This window comes from Helicoverpa armigera, chromosome 20, assembly GCF_030705265.1.
Source record: "Helicoverpa armigera isolate CAAS_96S chromosome 20, ASM3070526v1, whole genome shotgun sequence".
Taxonomy (NCBI): Eukaryota; Metazoa; Arthropoda; class Insecta; order Lepidoptera; family Noctuidae; genus Helicoverpa; species Helicoverpa armigera.
The window spans coordinates 3,689,437-3,708,211 of record NC_087139.1 but is presented as its reverse complement, the minus strand read 5'-3'; the positions used below and the strand labels follow the sequence as shown (position 1 = coordinate 3,708,211).

At 35.8% G+C, this 18,775-nt stretch overlaps 1 protein-coding gene across 1 annotated transcript; it reads left to right on the top strand.

Annotated features, from left to right (window-relative positions):
* The first annotated feature begins 6,035 nt into the window (after positions 1 to 6,035).
* On the top strand, positions 6,036 to 9,560 carry LOC110377456 (silk gland factor 1). Its single transcript, XM_021336371.3, has one exon. It carries the CDS (start codon positions 6,113 to 6,115, stop codon positions 7,163 to 7,165), a length of 1,053 nt encoding a protein of 350 aa, XP_021192046.1. The 5' UTR covers positions 6,036 to 6,112; the 3' UTR covers positions 7,166 to 9,560.
* Positions 9,561 to 18,775: the final 9,215 nt, after the last annotated feature.

Here is an 18,775-nt window from a genome sequence, read left to right as displayed (position 1 = left end):
AGACCAACTTAATATGTTCGTAGGATGTAGTACATTTTGGTAGTTCGGTCTTTCGCCGCGGTTCAAGATAAACTGGTGGCTTAAACGTGATCATTTTGTTAAGCCCTGGCTTAAATATGTACCTGTGGTTATCGCGGCCAGTGTTAATGCAATCACGTCTATTGTCTATGCCTTTGTTAGATTATCTGTGGTTTTGTTAAGGTTTGTCTTGGGCAGGTTTTATGTGATAAGTTTTGAAGGTGTGACTTAAAAAAAAAATTGTTGTGTATTTTTAAAAGGATTTGTGAATGTGATTTTGATTATTTTTCGGCTTTGAATATTTAGCTTGATAAAATATAGGTGTTTATGTCTTAATTCCTGTGTTTAAGACATTCTGTTTCAAAAGGATTAATCAAAAAAAGTAATAATCAAAAACGGAAAAAATATTTTAATTATTAATTTATGATAAAATTCTTTTACTTGCTTGTTTGCTTCAAAATCCAGGCTTATTACCACGGTAAAGATATGTATTTAAACTGTGTTATTACTGAGCCAATTTAGATGAAATTTGAGCACAGATTGATATTGCATTATTTTTCAGATAAATTAGATAGTTCTGTCAGAAAAAAATATACATAATTTTGTTTAGTTTTTTTTTATAATAATATGTATAAGAAATATCCCAGCAATTTGTCAGTGAAGCATTGCTATGAACTTTGTTGTTTGTTCTCGATTACAACTTAATTAGTGATGTTTGTTCCCCAACGACTATTTACTTAACAAATGTTTTGTTTATCACTTGCCTCTGATAAATCTGTTACGAACTAGATTTACTGAGAATTAACTAATAGCTAGATGATTCACCAACATCCCGGGTAATGTTATGTACCCAATGTTAGAAATTCCATACTTAATGCAAACGATAATCATCATCATCCTACTGTTCTTGTTCCACATTTTGTTCATGCTCAATTAGGTGCAAAATATAAGAAAATAAATTGACTTTGGTTAATGCTGGTTCAGTTCTCGTTATTTATTGTTGGAAGTTACATGTCAAGAATAAGGCAAAAGGGTCCATCTTTAATTCTGGCTGACTTTATATTGCAAGTGTCACCATTTTCAACCAGGAAGGACGTTCGTATTAAAATGTTTTGAAATCAAACCAACAAAGAAATAAATACTTATAGAACTAGAACAAGATCATTATTTCGCAGCATTCAATATTTTTTTCCTTTTGATAGGTTGGGATAGAGTGCGCATTCATTCATTTAGTTTAAACACTCCTTACAGCTTCTATTAGAATAACATAAATATCTTATTGTTCAAAAACGGGAATCCTCCCATTTCCTACTTACTTGCAACTTCAATACCTTAACATCGGCTACCTAATTAAATTATTGTCACTTGGCGTACTTAAGTTGCGAGGTTTTTATACTTTATAGCACATTTAAGTGTTTTGCTCATTGTCGAGGTACCAGCCAATTAGCACCAGCCAAGTACCTATGCGCGGACATTCTAGCGAGTGGTACAAAGTTCGGTTCTGTTGTTCAGTACTTACTTACTTAAATTACTTAGAGATGGGACTTGAGGAATGAAGCTGTCTTACCCTTAAGATAAAAGGCGCGATGATAGTTTTTGAAAAGGATTGGGAAGATTTGGTGGACAAAAGAATAAGCATGAATTTTCTATTACTAGAAACAAAGTTGATACTGACACTAAATGTTTCAAAACATACAAGCATGCATACATTTTAAAAGATACCACAAACTATTTGATAGATGAAAGCCTATATGTAGGCAGGGATCACAAGGGGTATCGTGAGAAGAAAATTAACTTCACTAACAAAATGATTAATAACGTAAGTTATATGTAGCCAATTATTTGATAAGTTAGCGCAAACAAAAGTGCTGCACGGTTTCCAAGATCTATTCCATCTAACACCAGCTGTAAATGTGTTTTTCCTCTTAAATTCCTTAATGGAAAACCCATACTCAGGGTTTATCCTTTAACATAATTGGGCTAGCCATCTCCCAATCAACAGATGCTCCCCTTAGAAACACAATACAGTTCAATACTCGTACATGAACAGTTAACAATATAAGGCTCGCTACACACGTCGCGACTGCCGCGAGGGCGCGACACGCATCCACCATTAACTGAGATCCGGTGTCGTATTGCACATGGGGGGTTTGTTCTGTTTGGGTCTTAGAAGTAAAACCCTTTTGGGGTTTAGAGAAGGTATGGGATGTAGGTTTGTATGTAGGTAGTGGAAGTAAACAATTAAACAATATCGGATATGATTGAAAACATACGCTTAACGACTGTTATTTTGTAATCAAGAAAAAAGCGGATCATAATTTTAAAACGTTTATTTCTGTCGACAAAAAACTCCATAAATAATTTAATCGCATTTTCCTTTTACTTTATAACTTAAGTAGATTAACTAACACAACCATTCAAATATTCGTGTGAGTTTTATTTCTTTTACTATCAAATTGTATTAGCTATCATCATTACTTTTCGCAGCCTTACATTTTGTATCAAGTAACATGTTCATAAGTAAGACCATATGAATCATAATTATGTAATTCACAGGTAAGTCATATTTATGTTACTATACTAAGTGTCTGCATTACCTCTTCTACATATTCACATACAGCTAAGTAACATATCTTTTAAAACGACATTAAATCAGGGTGTACTCCCCCAGCTACAATAAAAACACGCCAGTCGATTGCCTCGGCGGCCGCCCGCGCGGTCGACGTAACATTATATCTTCCATTTACTTAACATTCATATTCTCTACATGTAGGGTAGGCTTATGTATATGTTGTATGTCTAGTGATGGGAGTTTTTCTTCTTTCTTCTTTTATTCATCGGGCATTTTTATATTCTTTTAGAAGTACCTATTTATAGAGTTCTGTATGTGGAAGAATTTTCTAGCTCATGATTTTAGTGGAATAAAGCTGGAGACTAGTTACATTATCGTTCAATTAATGAATGTAACATTACTAACGAAACATTACTGTCAGTTTCATAAGAATCCGTACACAATCTTACCATGAAACCCTGAAATATTGGTCGTCACAAAGGTTTGTTTAAGTTTTACATACATGAAGTGGATATTTCTTAGTTCTCCGCTCACAGCAAGATATACATGTGTAATTATGTAATTAAATATTTAAAAAATCAAAAAACTTGTGTAAAAATCGTAAAGCTCCCTTTCCTAACTCGAAAAACGGCCATGTCGACGGTAGACTATTACAATAACTGACAACACATGAACTTCCTAACACACTGCCAACTAGATAACTTCATAGTAGGTAAGTAAACATATACTGTACCTATGTACATATGTACCTATATACACATAACCTAGGCTACATATACCAACACATACCAAGTACCTACATACAGTATCTATATATGTATGTATGTACCAACACAGTGACATAACAAAGCCATAAAACAAAAAACTATCGTTTAATAGCCCGCGGCCATTTCCTGCAGGTTTACGAGCGAACAAATATGTCTGTATCTATCTATACCTAGCTTGAATAAACATGTTTCTACGGTGTATGGGTATGTATGGGTTTCATGGTAAAACGTTGGTGTATTGGGTCATGGAAAAAATATGAAGTTAGAATCTGAAATGAAACAGCTAAGGTATGAAGGAATTGTCGTAATATTATTTAATTATACCAGTTTAATAACATTATTGAAACATCATCATCATCCTCCTGTCCTTATCCCAATTTTATTTGGGGTCGGCGCAGCATGTTTTACCTTCCATACTCTTCTATCTGCGGTCATCGAACAAGTAACATTCTTCGTTACCATATCGACTTTCACACAATCCATCCGTAGGTTCTTTGGTACAACATAATTGGCAAAGATGGTTGAGATATCTAAAGCATAGTATGGAGACTGAAAAACAATCAGGAAGAACGATAAACACATGACTAACTGTAAAACAGTTACTTTAATTTAACTTTATTTTAAAACCGTCTTCAATGCCTACAGATAAACAGACAACAACACAACAGCATTAGCAAAATACATAATTGTATAGATTTTCGTATAAAAATACTTTGTGTTAAAACCCATTGTAAAACTAGCCACTATTACAATTAATTTATTTTCACATCTTCTTTAAAATTACCAAAAATATATTGTAGGGAACTTTTTATTTCAGTATGTGTTGTAATGTTTCTTTCAAATAACTAATAACAATAACAATTTTACTTATTTTTGTTATTGTAAAATGGCCATCATTACCAACTCCACTAAGAGACTTCCATTAATCACTAAACAATACAACTAATTACTGACAACGGATCTCTTCGGTAATTAAAGAATAAACACGAGCTTCACTAATAACTATCATTTGCTAATATGTTTGTCTGTTATTCACATAAACACTGTCACTCGCATTAAGTATAATATCTACATTATCTACATATAATTAGTGATTATGTACGTATGTTTGCTCTAAGATGGTCCTATGACGCATTTGAGCTGAGATCAAAAATATTGTATATATCCTGGAATTGTTTTTCCAATTTGTTTTGGAAAGAGAATTTTATCTTGAAATCTTTACTAATATTTTAAATGCAAGAGTACCTCTATCGATATGTCTGTCATTTTGTCAATTCAATATATAAATTAATGTTATGTTTTAAAGACTTTTTATGGAAAATCATCAAATATCCTATCCAGCTGTGGGTGCAGCGTGAGGGAGTGTCTAACTGACTAAAGCCCACCATGTTCCTTCTTAAGCCCTTTATGTACCAGGATCAAGGTAACTTTTTAAAAACTAAAATAATTTTTAAGCCATTTCTAACGTATATTATGAAATCTTTAGCTTTCGTATCAGTGTAATAGTTAGAAATAAATTATAAGGCTGTGTATGAAACGTACCGACGGCAAGATCTTCTGTTCGCATCATAAAGATATAGTGTTAGAACTAAACCATATGACTAAGGGTATTAAAAATTTATCAAATACAATTATATTCCGATAATTTAAGACTTCTTAGGAAATGCAATGCAAGGAGAAATGATATCCATGTATTAATTCATAACATCTCTTAATTAAAGCTTATTTATCTGGTCGTTTATATATCCATAGCTTATTTTGATTCCAATTATAAGATATAGGTTTCTGAAAGTATAAAAATATCTGTCCTTTGTTCATAGTAATTTAATCATACACCTATTTTTCTTTGTTTATTTCTCTATTTACTAAGTATGAAGTATGACTATACTCTTAGCTATAGAAAGTAAATATTTTACTACCTATTATATTTATAAGTAATTGTATTCAATAGGCATTTGTTCATTTTATGTTAATATAATATAGTAAAATTTCTAATAATAAATATGTATTATGTTTTATCTACTTTAAATTGTCTTATCATTTCGTAGCGGCGCGTAGCTCGTAGGCGTTGCTACGAGCGTTTAATACAATTACCAAATTAATCAAAAACAAAGTAATAACTTGTAGAATCAACGTTTATAGGCATTAGTTGACAATAATTTAAATTATTGAGTAATTTCAAGTAAATTAAAATGTCACCTAAGTAAAACTATCATCTACTCCAAATTCGAAAAATTATAGGAAATACTTCTTTTCAAAATGTAGGCCTATACTTCTGTCAGAAAACTGAACAAACCAACGCACATATAATTCAATCTAGAAGCTCATACGACCACAACAAAGGACAGACGAGTACGCGTAGGTACTGAAAATATCGTTAGGCAAACAATTCACGAGCATTACTTATCTCTGAAAATCATTTTCTAAGAAAACGGATATCACCACACCGTGAGCGTCTCAACGGTCACACATTCCTGCCGAAACACTTATGATAATTCCATGGTTTTATCGCTTGGAGCTGCGGTATTATTAGCGGCTCGCGCAGCCCGGCGCGCAGCCGGCGCGGGGCGCGGGGCCCGGGGTGCGGGCGGGGCGCGGGGCCCGGGGCGCTGGGCGGGTCGCCAGGCCCCGCCCCGCCGCGCGCCAATCCGCGGCGCAGTGGAGGGGAGCGCGGGCCCCCGGCCTCTATTTACTCTTTCAATCAGTGCGAGTGTTTGCCCCTGGCCGGCGTGCACGCGCGGGTGATGCGCTAGCCATGATCTCGCAGAAGCTCTCGTACGGCGACGTGCCGACGTCCGCGTCGCTGTCCTCGCTGTCGCCGGGCCTGGCGCCCCCGTACGTCAACGGCATGGGCTGCATGCCGGCGCAGCCCTACCCCAACCTGTACTCCAACAACATGGTGGCGGGCGGCTCGTGCATGGGCTCCCCGGGCGTGGGCTACAGCCCGCCCAGCACCATGGCGTCCTGCATGGGCGGCGGCGGCGCCGTGCCCTACGGCTCGCTGCCGCGCGAGCAGGAGGCCGCCTCGCCCACCTCGGCGCTGCAGCGCGCGCGCAACGACAAGACCTACCGCCGCTCCTACACGCACGCCAAGCCGCCCTACTCCTACATCTCGCTCATCACGATGGCCATACAGAACAACCCCTCGCGCATGCTCACGCTCTCCGAGATCTACCAGTTCATCATGGACCTGTTCCCCTTCTACCGACAGAACCAGCAGCGCTGGCAGAACTCCATCCGCCACTCGCTGTCGTTCAACGACTGCTTCGTGAAAGTGCCGCGCACGCCCGACAAGCCGGGCAAGGGCTCCTTCTGGACGCTGCACCCCGACAGCGGGAACATGTTTGAGAACGGCTGCTTCCTGCGGCGGCAGAAGCGGTTCAAAGACGAGAAGAAGGAGTCGATCCGTCAGGCGCAGAAGGCGCACACGGGGCACGGGCACCACGGCGGCGCGCACGAGAAGCGCGGCGAGCACGCGCACGAGAAGGGCCCGGGCGGCACCCCCGCCGGCGCCGAGGACAAGGAGATGCGCGACGAGCTGCTCGCGCAGCTGCACGGCGCGCCCGAGCTGTGCCTGCCCGAGCACACACCGCTCGCGCTCGAGCACTACGCGCAGCTCAAGCAGGAGCCCACGGGCTACGCGCCGGCGCAGCACCCCTTCAGCATCACGCGCCTGCTGCCCGGCGCCGACACCAAGGCCGACCTCAAGATGTACGACGTGAACTACGGCTACGGCCACTCGGCCGACAACTACTACCAGTCGCCGCTGTACCACCACCACCACGCGCACGCGCAGCCGCCCTTGTGACAGTACCCGCTGGCGTAGGGCGGGCGGCGCGCCTGGTGCGTGCCGCAGGGCCCGCCCGCGCCCTAGCCAGCGCCTCTGTGGACTCCAAGTGAGCTCTGTGTTCTGGTGATATTACTGCGCCCGCGCCGCCGCGCTCGTCCCCAACGCGCTGTATATTGTGTAAATATTCGCGATTATTTTAAACGAGTCCATTTTGTGTGCGTTTTATTAGTAGGTTATAGATGTTTAGTGCACGGTGGACGATGTGGGACGTGTCGGGGCGGGCGGCGGCCGCGCGAACTTAGGCCTAAAATGTTTTGTGGAACTTCTGAGAAAGTGTCCTTTATAGTCATTATGATCGGTTTTCCCTTGTATACCAACTCTTAGCTGTACGGTTTTGTATGGAATTGGCGGAGCTTTGTCCGTGTAAGTCGCCTACTCCAGTTAGATAACCGCGAGCGTGTCGCGATCAATACCTTATCGAATGTTTATCTGTTGTTGTTTAGATAAATTGTTGTGTGGCGCGTTGATGTCTTTTGCTTAAATAAACACTGTGATTTAGTTCCTCCGCTATAGACTCTCAATAAATAAACTCATTCTGAGAGAAGAACTAAATCAGTAAAGTCAGGCACAAAGAAATACTCACTGTTATGAGTCTCATGATTCTGTTACAAGATGTGGAAACCCAGTGATTCACATTAAACATACAATATCTAAAGTACTGATACCAATTTAAATAACAGGAAAATTCTCTAAAACAAATAAATAATAATCTAAACATAATTATTCTGTCAGAGATACTTTGCAAACAGACATCAAAAAGTTTTTTTCGACAAAACCTACAAACAAAAAACAACACAAACAAATCGTCAAGAGTTGGTATACGACGGAACGAGAAGTGACGTCATATCGTGGACGGTTCAACTGTGCAATGTCTGTGTAACAAATTGTGTATAAAATTTTAAAATACAATATATATATAAATATTAAATATAAATTAGATAGGCGAAAATGGAATCTGAGTTCTGTCATCGACCATCGATAGGAGTGTAGATAAGTTTTGTATATATACTCGTAAGATAATTATATGACTCTAAATAACGGTGTTTGGTGTAAGATAGGTACCTATCTCGGCTTCTGCACATTCAATTTGAATATATATTTATATGCAAGCGTCAATTTAGCATTTATGTCATCATTGGCAAGCGCGTGAGGTGAGTTCTAATTTTCTTTCTTTTATTTAACACAACTTAAATATATTCCGAATTTTAACAATATCGAATTCTAACAAAATAATAAGAATTTATATACCAATGTCGCGGTCACAGGGTTAAGTACGTTTCTTTCTGATTTCTTTGATAACATATCTTGTTTTAAATTGTCGCTAACATGATTTTTACTGACGCATATAAATTTTAATATACATAATTATGATTTTTGCCATCAGACATTTCACTACGTTTTTCACCGATTGAGTATTTTATTTTCTAATTATGTATTATTATTTTTGACACATTTTTGAGCCCAAATTAAAAACTTCATAAATATTGTTATCATAAACAAAATCATATTTGCCTAAATTCAAAAAATGGTTTATAAAAATTGACCCAGAATTAATACAGCTTCTTCAAATGACACTAAAGTGACAAGGATGTTACACTGACGGGAGGCTGTCAAATATATCGTAATAATGACGTTTGCCTTGGCCACACCAATTAAGATGAAACGCCTTGAAAATAACCTCAGTTCTGTATAGAGGTCTTATATGTTACGTGTAAAACCTTCTTCGTAAATATTGGTTTTATTTTTAAAGCCGTCAATTTGTGTTTTGAATATTTTTGGGTCATTTTTTCTTCAGTTTATTTTGATATGATATTTGTCAACTTATGTATTTGAGGGTTAAAAATACTGATATTCAAATGAACTCAAGTACAGACTTAGGTACTTAGAAAAGGATGGCTTAAGTTTCATTAATTCATACAAAAACTTGTTCAAATATACTTTGTTTAATTATCATTCATTAACATGAAAACTATAATTTAATTCCTGCAGAATAAATTATAGAAACATACAAAATAATGGCAGAAAAGTTTTATATAAAACCAATTTTATTTAATATTGTCAAATTAATATTTTGTTTAAGAATAACATACGAATTTTATTCTTTTAAAAATTATATACATTGCTCAATTTAAGTTAGGTTCATTATTATTTTGAAATGTACACATTTATTAAAAAAAATGGACCTCACACGCTTTCCAAAAAGCTTTGGTTTTTAAGCACTTTTTGATAGGTGTGCTAAATTAATTCTTGTAGCTATAAATACATATTTATGTCGTACTACTCGAATCTAGATAGGATACTTATATATCATCTGTTAGTTTCAGAATTAATAAAATTAAGTATTTACAAATTACATTTGTTTTTCTTTGTTTCATTCATAATTACATATGTTTATAACAGCTTTACAGACAGAGGTTTCAGATATAGAGTTGCATATAGCCTTTCTCGATAAATGGGCTATAACTATAACATGAATTTTCTTATTACGGGCCCAGTAATTTCTGAAATCAAGCAATCTTAAAACTCTTCAGTTTTTTAATATTATTACCTGAAAATTAATTAAACAAACTTTTCAGCTTTATAATATTACTGCTTATAGATTTATTAAAGATCTCGAAAAGAGAGCTTCAATTTACCTCTGAAAAACATTGAAATTACAACTTACAAGTATTTGCCATTGGTGAAACAATTTTTTCCACAGAAAATCTTAAAATAGGTACCTAACTATTACATTATCTTTTGAACAACACACAATCTGATTCATAAAACGGAGACAAAGAATTCTAACAGCGATCCTTAAGACTTGCGTCATCTCGTGATTAATCGTCATTATGCGTCAAAAGTAGCATCATTTGAGTATACTTCTCACAGATATACCTATTACAATACAATTGCTACATTACATGCATACTCTTTAAACTATTTTGTGCACCTGGATGAAAAGTATTAACCTTCTTCGATAAATAGGGCTTTCTAACACAGAATGTTTTGAATCAAAACACACAAACAAACTCTCTAGCTTTATAATATGAGTAAAGTTTTACATGAACAACTTACCACAACTACGGAGAAGGCTTAAACCATTCTAAAATTAGTATCCTTAACCGCCAAAAGCTATCTTTATTCCACGATATAAAAATATAGAATTCTTCAACCCTTTGCACAAAGGCAGTAAAATCGCTGTTGTAAATGTACCTAAAATAAAACAGAAAAAAACGAGTACTTATCGCATAACTTTTACTGTCAGACAATTTCACTTTTGTCGGCTTGCGCAACGCGGCAGTCAACGGGTTAAGAACGACAAAAGGTACAATAAAGCCATAAATGTACACAAAAGGGTTAACACGTGGTCGCTGGTGTTAATTTGTTTAAGAAATCGGCAAAAATAGAATACAAAATTGTGGGTTTTGTTGTTGAGATTTATCAATGAAACAATGTTTTTGATTTACTTTGTTTGATGACCGATACTTCTTTTCTTTATGAAACAGAAATCTGTAAGAAAAACTTACAATAATCTTATAAATGTTTGATCGTACAACGATATTTCACTACATTTCATTATAAAACAGAAAACTCTAAATTAACAAAAATAGTATCAATTTGTGACTGCTATATCTTGCAAACATAAAGACGAATAACTTAAGAAGTTTTTAAAATAGATAATATTAATTTACAAGATAGAACTACTGGTTTTTAACAATCTAAATGATTACGCAATTATTCCGTGTTAATTTTCTTACGAATTTAATAAATTATGAACAAATTATAGTGAGTTGGATTTGCTTTTAGCGCTGCTATGATATTTTGTACTATTTTTTATTACAAAGAATAATAAATAGATAATATTCGATAAAAACATTAATTTAGAAAGATAAATACTTATGAAATTAACTAACTTTTGAATTACATATTACAGTACAACGTGCTTATTAAAATACTGTTTTTGAAAATCTCAAAATGAAAATAGACAAAAAAGTGAAAACACTTTTATACACAAACAAACATTTTTTATTCTTAAAACAATAACAATTTCATACTTCATTAGTGAATCCATTCATGTTAGTATTTAGCGCCCGGGACTCGAACCTGGGACGCCGCGGGTGGTATACGGCTGTCATAAAACTAACCACAGTTGCTGACCCACTGAGAGAACAGACTTGATGACAGGTATCCATTGTGAGACGATACGATTCATAACTTAGGAAGTGTTTTTTTATGGGAACAAAAATTGAAATTTTGTACGTTCAGAATGACTGGACCGATTTTGTTTGGGGTTAAAAATAGGCATCGGGGGAAATTGTGTGTAAGCTTTTTATACAGTATTTTCGTGAATATGTAGGTTAGAAAAGAAAACATTTTAATTGATATCTGTAATTATCGAGTAGTATTATTGTATCGATTGCCATATTAATAGACCTTAATTTATTATGTTTACAGATAAAATGTAAACCAACGTACCATTATCAAACTGTGGACATATTTTTCTAAAGTCTAAATTTTACCCGTCGGCGGATAGGCAAAAGCCCGTCGTTCATGCATAATCGGCCTAAAAAGCTTTATGTGCTTAACACAAAATAAAGTCATATTTTGATTATAGTTTTCTTACATGTTTTGTTGGTAATGAAGGTTAAGCTGCACTTAGCATAAAGCAACTCATGGATAAGTACCTTCATGATGTACTTTGAGAATATCTGAAATACATAAGGTTAGGTTAGCTTTGGTATACTTACAGACTGATTTTGGGTTTGCTATTAAATATCCTCTTTCCCTATAAGGGATACACATTTAAGTAGGCGCAAAATATTAGCGTACTTATTTGATATCAACTTCTATTTATTGAAAGATAATTAATAAAAAGAAGATCAATATAAACTTTTAAATAATTTCAAACCAAGAATTCCAAATGGACACGCGTCGTCCAGTGTGTGGGCGATACGTTGTATTTATTCACCTTTTGATTTTGTCTGTCATTCCATTCATCTTGTTACGACGAAGCTACCGGGCTACCCACCTCCCAGTGCTTTGACAGCCATTCAACAGCTCAACAATACCAACTTAACTTTAACACCGAAAAACATGCTTTAATTAGGAAATACATCCTTATATCGAAAGTAATAAGCTCTATAGTTTATTTCGGTTGAGATTTTTGGGTGTAAATTGTAAGTTGGTTCAAAGGTTTTATGGTGAATCACTTGAATTTTTTTTGCGTGTGTCCGAAGTTTTTTTGTAACATTTTTATTTGGATACGTGTGATATTATGTCAGGGGTTTTTAGTGATAATAAACATCTTTATTGTTCGGCTAACGGTGTTTGTTTTTGGATTGTGATGTGATGGGTGTTACGGCGTTTTGGATACGATTCGTAACACTGCACTCTTTCTTCGAATTCTTTGTTTAATTTTTAATGTAGAATGACATTCTTCTGTATATTAAATCATTCGTAAAGTTAAATAAAGATTTGGTCTAGAGAGGAGCATCTGATATTATGGTCCAAACTTTCAGGTTTTGTTAGAGAAAATGACTGAGTTGTACAATCGTCTCATTAAACTTAGTTTTATTAAAAGTACACAAACAAGAATTTGTTCATTGACTTTTCATGTCATTCAAAATGTTTTCAAGACTTACATTCGACTTATTTATCTATTTTTCTAAATGAGGAAAATATATTTCAAAATAAAAGATTAAATAATTTTCTAATCGTAGGTATATCCAAGCGTTAATTTCGACACACATTTACCTGTTCTCCGAATCATGAACAAGTCGACTTATGTATTACTATTCTGAGAACTCATTCGAGTGCTAAGAGGTATCTCACTAAACTTCCTAGATTTTGTGGTTAAAAGCAGCTGGAGTTAGGAATGCTAAGTTGTGATGTAAGTTTCAACTAATTGGGAATCGGGTCTTGATAATCCTTACCGTTAGTAACTTCATATTAAATCAACTCTATATTGTTATGATCTGATATTATTTTCCAAGATCCCACCAGAATTCTAATTTAGGTATACCTACAAGTTTGTGAAGATGTGTGATTTTGGCCTTCTGTTGGGTGCGGTCCCTTATTCGTTTATTTTGTGGATAATTTATACGTAAACATTATTATATATTTCTACTACGTGGCGCTATATTCTGATTACACATAAATGTGACAGCCATTTCGAATCTTTTTTCTGCGCAAATTAATTTTCTCTATGTACCTTAAATTTAAACCTCCGTTTTCCAAAATCTAAGACACATTTTCATGGAATATTTAAGTTTTTTCTCTACTTACCGTTTACCAAGGAGTTTTTATCTGTAGATCACGAGGGGGTGACGTCATGGCATTAATTTGTCTCTGATAAAAAGCTCGTCTGTCGGGTATCGTCTTCACTCAGATAAGTCTTAGATACGTGCTTGATATATAAGTATTTTATATAGGTAGTGCTGGTATCTATAGTGGGTTGTAAATTATAACTTGGAAGGTTTTATGTGGAGGTAACCTGGAGTATGTATGTTGCGGGTCGTTCTTGTTAGGGTTTAGAACTATTAATATTCGACCTACGTTGTGTAACGCCTACATACCCTATCTTCTTTAAACAAGAGTATTAGTGTGATCGTATTAGAAAACTAAGTTTCTAACTAATAACTGTTTTAATTGCTTGTTTCAGTGACAAGCAGATATTTATTAGTTCCTTAAATAGTATTGGGTTATTAGGTAGGTATTAGGTACTTGACATATATTCGTCTAATTTTTTGTAAGGTTACTCTTTAGGCTTTGCTTTTTCCTGTTTTTAGTATCAATATATCCTGTGAAAACTCAGCAAGCAGTTTTCCATATGACGTCAAACCTCAACCAACAAGCAGACAGACAGACACACAAACTCCATCCAAATAACAGCGACAGTGATTCTAAAATCATGATGATTTCAAGTTGTTTGGACAGTTACGCGTCCAAGTGGCGGTTACGTCATTATGCGACTGCGCAGACGTTTTGACGTGTGCGTGAAATTTCGTAATATTAGCGTAGAGCATTTAAATAACTGGAACCGTTAAAAGCACCATATGTCTGCGCGAAAAGTCTGCCTAATTCACACATGGCGGTAACGCAACGAACGCTCTCTCATTTTTGATCACGTTGTTACGCACACATACTAAAAGCATTTAAACTTTACACACAGACGTGAACTATCAACTAATGTCACGTGTTGATGGAGTAAAGCAAATTTTCGTAAAGACAAAGTCGAAAAGGTCAACATGCGTTATGCTCTGAAAAGCATTTTTTTTTTAAGATGGCATATGAGGGCGGAGCAAGTTAAGCTCCTCGTCCCACGAACGTATCTGGCAGCGCTACTTTTTAAGGAGATTTTGCGCTATGAAATCTCCGCTAGTCATTTAGTTCTCCGAAGGCTGCACCTACATGTCATTGCATGATAGAACATACAAGTACGAGTGGCGCTCTCTTACCTTTGATAAATGGGGAGGCATAGCGATGGCGTCTCCAATTGGTTCTATACTCTAAGTATATCAGCAATGATTTGAAATGGTACTGTCGGACTGTCGCATCGATTTGTGTGTGACTCAATTCAATGAGTATGAATTTCTTAATCGATTTTGTAATAGATTGGGTATTATTAGGACAATGTGGTAAAGGGGACAGTACCTAATTTTGGGGTGTAGGTCTTTTTTGGTTTTGGTGATTTTTAAAGTTAATTATGAATAAGTTAACGTGAAGTTAATCATTGAAAAAAGATGCAACAATGTCATATAGAGGTAAATTAGGATAAAAAGGCTTCATTTTCAATCTTAACTATAAATAAATTAGAATTACAAGTGGAATATACCTAGGTATATATTTTATTTGAAAGGTTTTCTTTTGTTTTCAAAAAAGTTGAAGTTAGTTATTGATTTTTACAAATTAAGTTTATCTCAAATTGCACCACAATTAGATAAAATGACGTCAGATTTGAACTTATTTACCGAAAAGTTTATATTCACAGGTGTTCGATAACAGTATCCGGTGAGATAAACTATGAGTATCGGCGGGAAATGTGTATTCTTGTCTATTGCTCTCTTCCGGCAGGTTTATTTACAGAATTTTGAAAATATTAACTTCTCTGTACATTTTTTTACATTCGGGTATTTTTAGTTCGATGACAATAAATCTATGTAAAACTGAAATACTTACGCATTGACTAACTTTGAAAGAAAAGTGCCAAAAAATTATCAAGCGAAAGTAGCGTGTAATTAGCCTGCACCAATTTCCTATATCCATGTCGAGGGAACGATTGGTCATCGCTGTATTGTTCGCTAAGAGAACAGATATTTTGAAATACAACTTTTCTTTTATATATTCGGCATATACTTATGCCGAAAAGCTCAATTGAGGCTTTGTGAGAGGGTAAATTTTAAATCTACTGAAACGCCTTTAAAAATATGTTTTACCAATACAAATCGACGTTAATTTTTCTTAGGCTACATTTCATCCCGTTACATTGAGTAGTTCTTAAGACACCACGAAAAACTGCGACTTTTAAAAATGTCCCACTTCAATTACCTACTTATTTCTTTTTCTTAACACATTAAATTCATTTCGAGCATATTTCCTGTGGCATTGTTTTCCATATATTTACGTAGGTAGGTGCAGTTGGTCGTGCAGTGCACTTGAACAAACATCGGCTGCACCGCGGACGTTAGAATTTCTTTTGTTAGTAAAGTTGCTATGTGCTTATGATCAGCTGATTGACCGTACTTAGTAGTATTTGTAGGTGGTACACTTGTCACAAATAATATTAGTTATAATAAATATCGTTTGGAACTTCTTTTGTACTTAGGACATGATAGAAATTATTTCTTGAAAAACTGCAATTGGAACTAAGTCTAAGTATATAAATCATCTTTTATTTCTCCCAAAGTCTTAGGCAGAACCCGGCTTATGCACAAAATTTTGATGTCAAAATGTCCAATGTAAAGTCTTTGATTTTGATGTCAAAAAAAACCCCCGACCCAAAAAAAGTACGCAATAATAATGACAAACGGTTAAAAACGCTAAACCCTATAAAAAGCAAAAAATAACTTTTAACACTACGTAAACTAAATTTTGTCGTGTCGGGGGACCGCTCTAATTCATTACTTTAGATACGTGTTTTTTTTTTTGACGAATGTTGTAATTAGGTAGGTATCATTTGATTTATGTAAGTATTTATGAAGGTAAAAAGCGGTCCCCCGACACGTCAAAATTTAGTTTACGTAGTGTTAAAAGTTATTTTTTGCTTTTTATAGGGTTTAGCGTTTTTAACCGTTTGTCATTATTATTGCGTACTTTTTTGGGTCGGGGGTTTTTTTAAATTTACAATTTAATTTTATTTCATGCTTTTTAAAGGAGCTCCTTAATTTTGCCTTCTTTCATTTAATTTATTTTATCTTAAGAAGGGGTCGCTAACAATCCTCATGACAAACTGGCTCTGGGAGAATTGCACAGATTGAGAAACAATAAAGATTAACCTTTGGACATTCTAGATTTTCAGCAAAAATATAAATCGGTTTATCCGTTTCATTCCGGCATTCCAGGGTTTCATCCCCCACATCCCATTTCCAGCATCAGGTTCTCGTCAATCAGAAACTTGAAGAGAACTCGTCAAGACAAATTCAACGAGCCCAAACTCGATGGGTTTACTAAAAGGCAGTTCAGGGTTACGTCTCCTACCTTCGTGCCCTAACAGCAGACCAGCTCAGTGGTTCCAAAAGACATTAGTGTTTCAAATTTTAGATCCCACATATACTTGCAAGTAAACTGAGCGTGTAACATTCCTATCACATCTAGCAAACGAGCTGATGACCTTGAAGACCTGAACCGATTTCCACCAAACATAGCTAAGAACACTCCCGACTGACATACCTTTTAAACAAAAAAAACCGCATTACAATCGGATCATCCGTTTGGGAGCTACGATGCCACATACACACACACACACACACACAGACACGTCAAACTTATAACACCCCGTCGTTTTTGCGTCGGGGGTTAAAAATGACTGGTCCTGGAAATTATTTGATTTAGTATGAAAACTTAATAGTACTATAGTTGACCCATTAGCAAACCTTCTATATAGACGGTCAGTTGTCTCTATGGCAATTAACCAGTTTACAAAGAAAATACGTCATAGCAATATCTAAAAACCAGATATTTATAGAAGCACTAGCTAATCTGTAGTAGACATCACAGTGTTAAAGTAAAACACCGATACTTGTCAAAAGTTATCTTTCAAATCTTTGACAGAAAGTTTAGCCTTCACTTATCTAACACTAATCGACTTCTTTATAAGTATTCGAAGTACAAAGTACAATTTCCTAGGCCTAAACGTCAGAACGTGGTAACTCACACAAATCAATATTTACGACTAGTTGACCCCACAAACTTCGTATCGTTTAAACCTTCCCCGGACCTCTACAAACATTTTAAAACCAAAATTAACCAAATCGGTCTAGCCATTCTCGAGTTTTAGTGAGACTAACGAACAGCAATTCATTTTTATATATAAGACTAGCTGCTTCTGGCGGTTTCACCCGCACCGAGACAACTTTTTCCTGATAAAATTACTTATGGCCTATGTTACAGGAGTATAATGTGATTATCAAAATAAAATCTCCCCTAATCAATTTTTAAACCTAATTTTGAAATTCACGTACAAACTTATTTCACCAACTTTTAGTATATGTAGGTACATATGTGACTCTACATGAGCGAACCCTCTTTTGGGCAGTCGGGTGCGGTTCTCCTAACTTCTTCGTAAAATTGAAAACTATTTGCTGAACAAACACTATCCATCATGGGCCGCCACTCGCTCGTGTGTTCGGAATAACCTGCCGTCGAGGGCTAAGAAAGTAGCTTCGGACAGTCTTTGGTAATTTTCATAATGGATTTTGTTTAATTTCGGCAAGTGTTTCGGGGTCATGTGTCGTGTGATATGTCCAAGTGTTTTGTTAAAAGGAGATGTAAGAGGAGATTAGATTTTTGTTTCTGGTTGCTGGGTTTTGAATTTGAAGTGTAGCGCCTAAAAATGAAAATACGCGAAGAAAACATGATAATATATCAAAGGCTCAATAAAACTTTGATCAAAAACATAAAAAAGTTAAAAACTTTTTAGTTGTTTTTTTCTACTTATAAGTCTGGCAAATACTATGCTGAAAACCGCATCAATATTGGTTCAATCAAACGTAAGATAATCACGCACTTACATACATACCTACCTTTAGTTCAAACTAAGAGCCTCCTTTTTGAAGTCGGCTAAAACCTTCAATTTCTATCCTTGTGGCATTTTTCACCTACGACCTTTAACCCAACTTTCTCCAATTTCGATAATGTAACATCTACATACATACATATATCAAAAGGTTTCCCTATATAAATCCTTGAAGCTGGCAACTTCCAATCAGAGCGGACGGCCGCTGATGATTTATGGCGAGTCCAGATATATCGGGTAACGTCGACCGCAAGATGAATTGCTTTGTAAAAACTTTCATCGTAAGCGGCGTGTGGCAATCCTTTTCTTTTCAAAAGTTTAATATGGGAAAAGATAGATTTTTGGTGGAACTC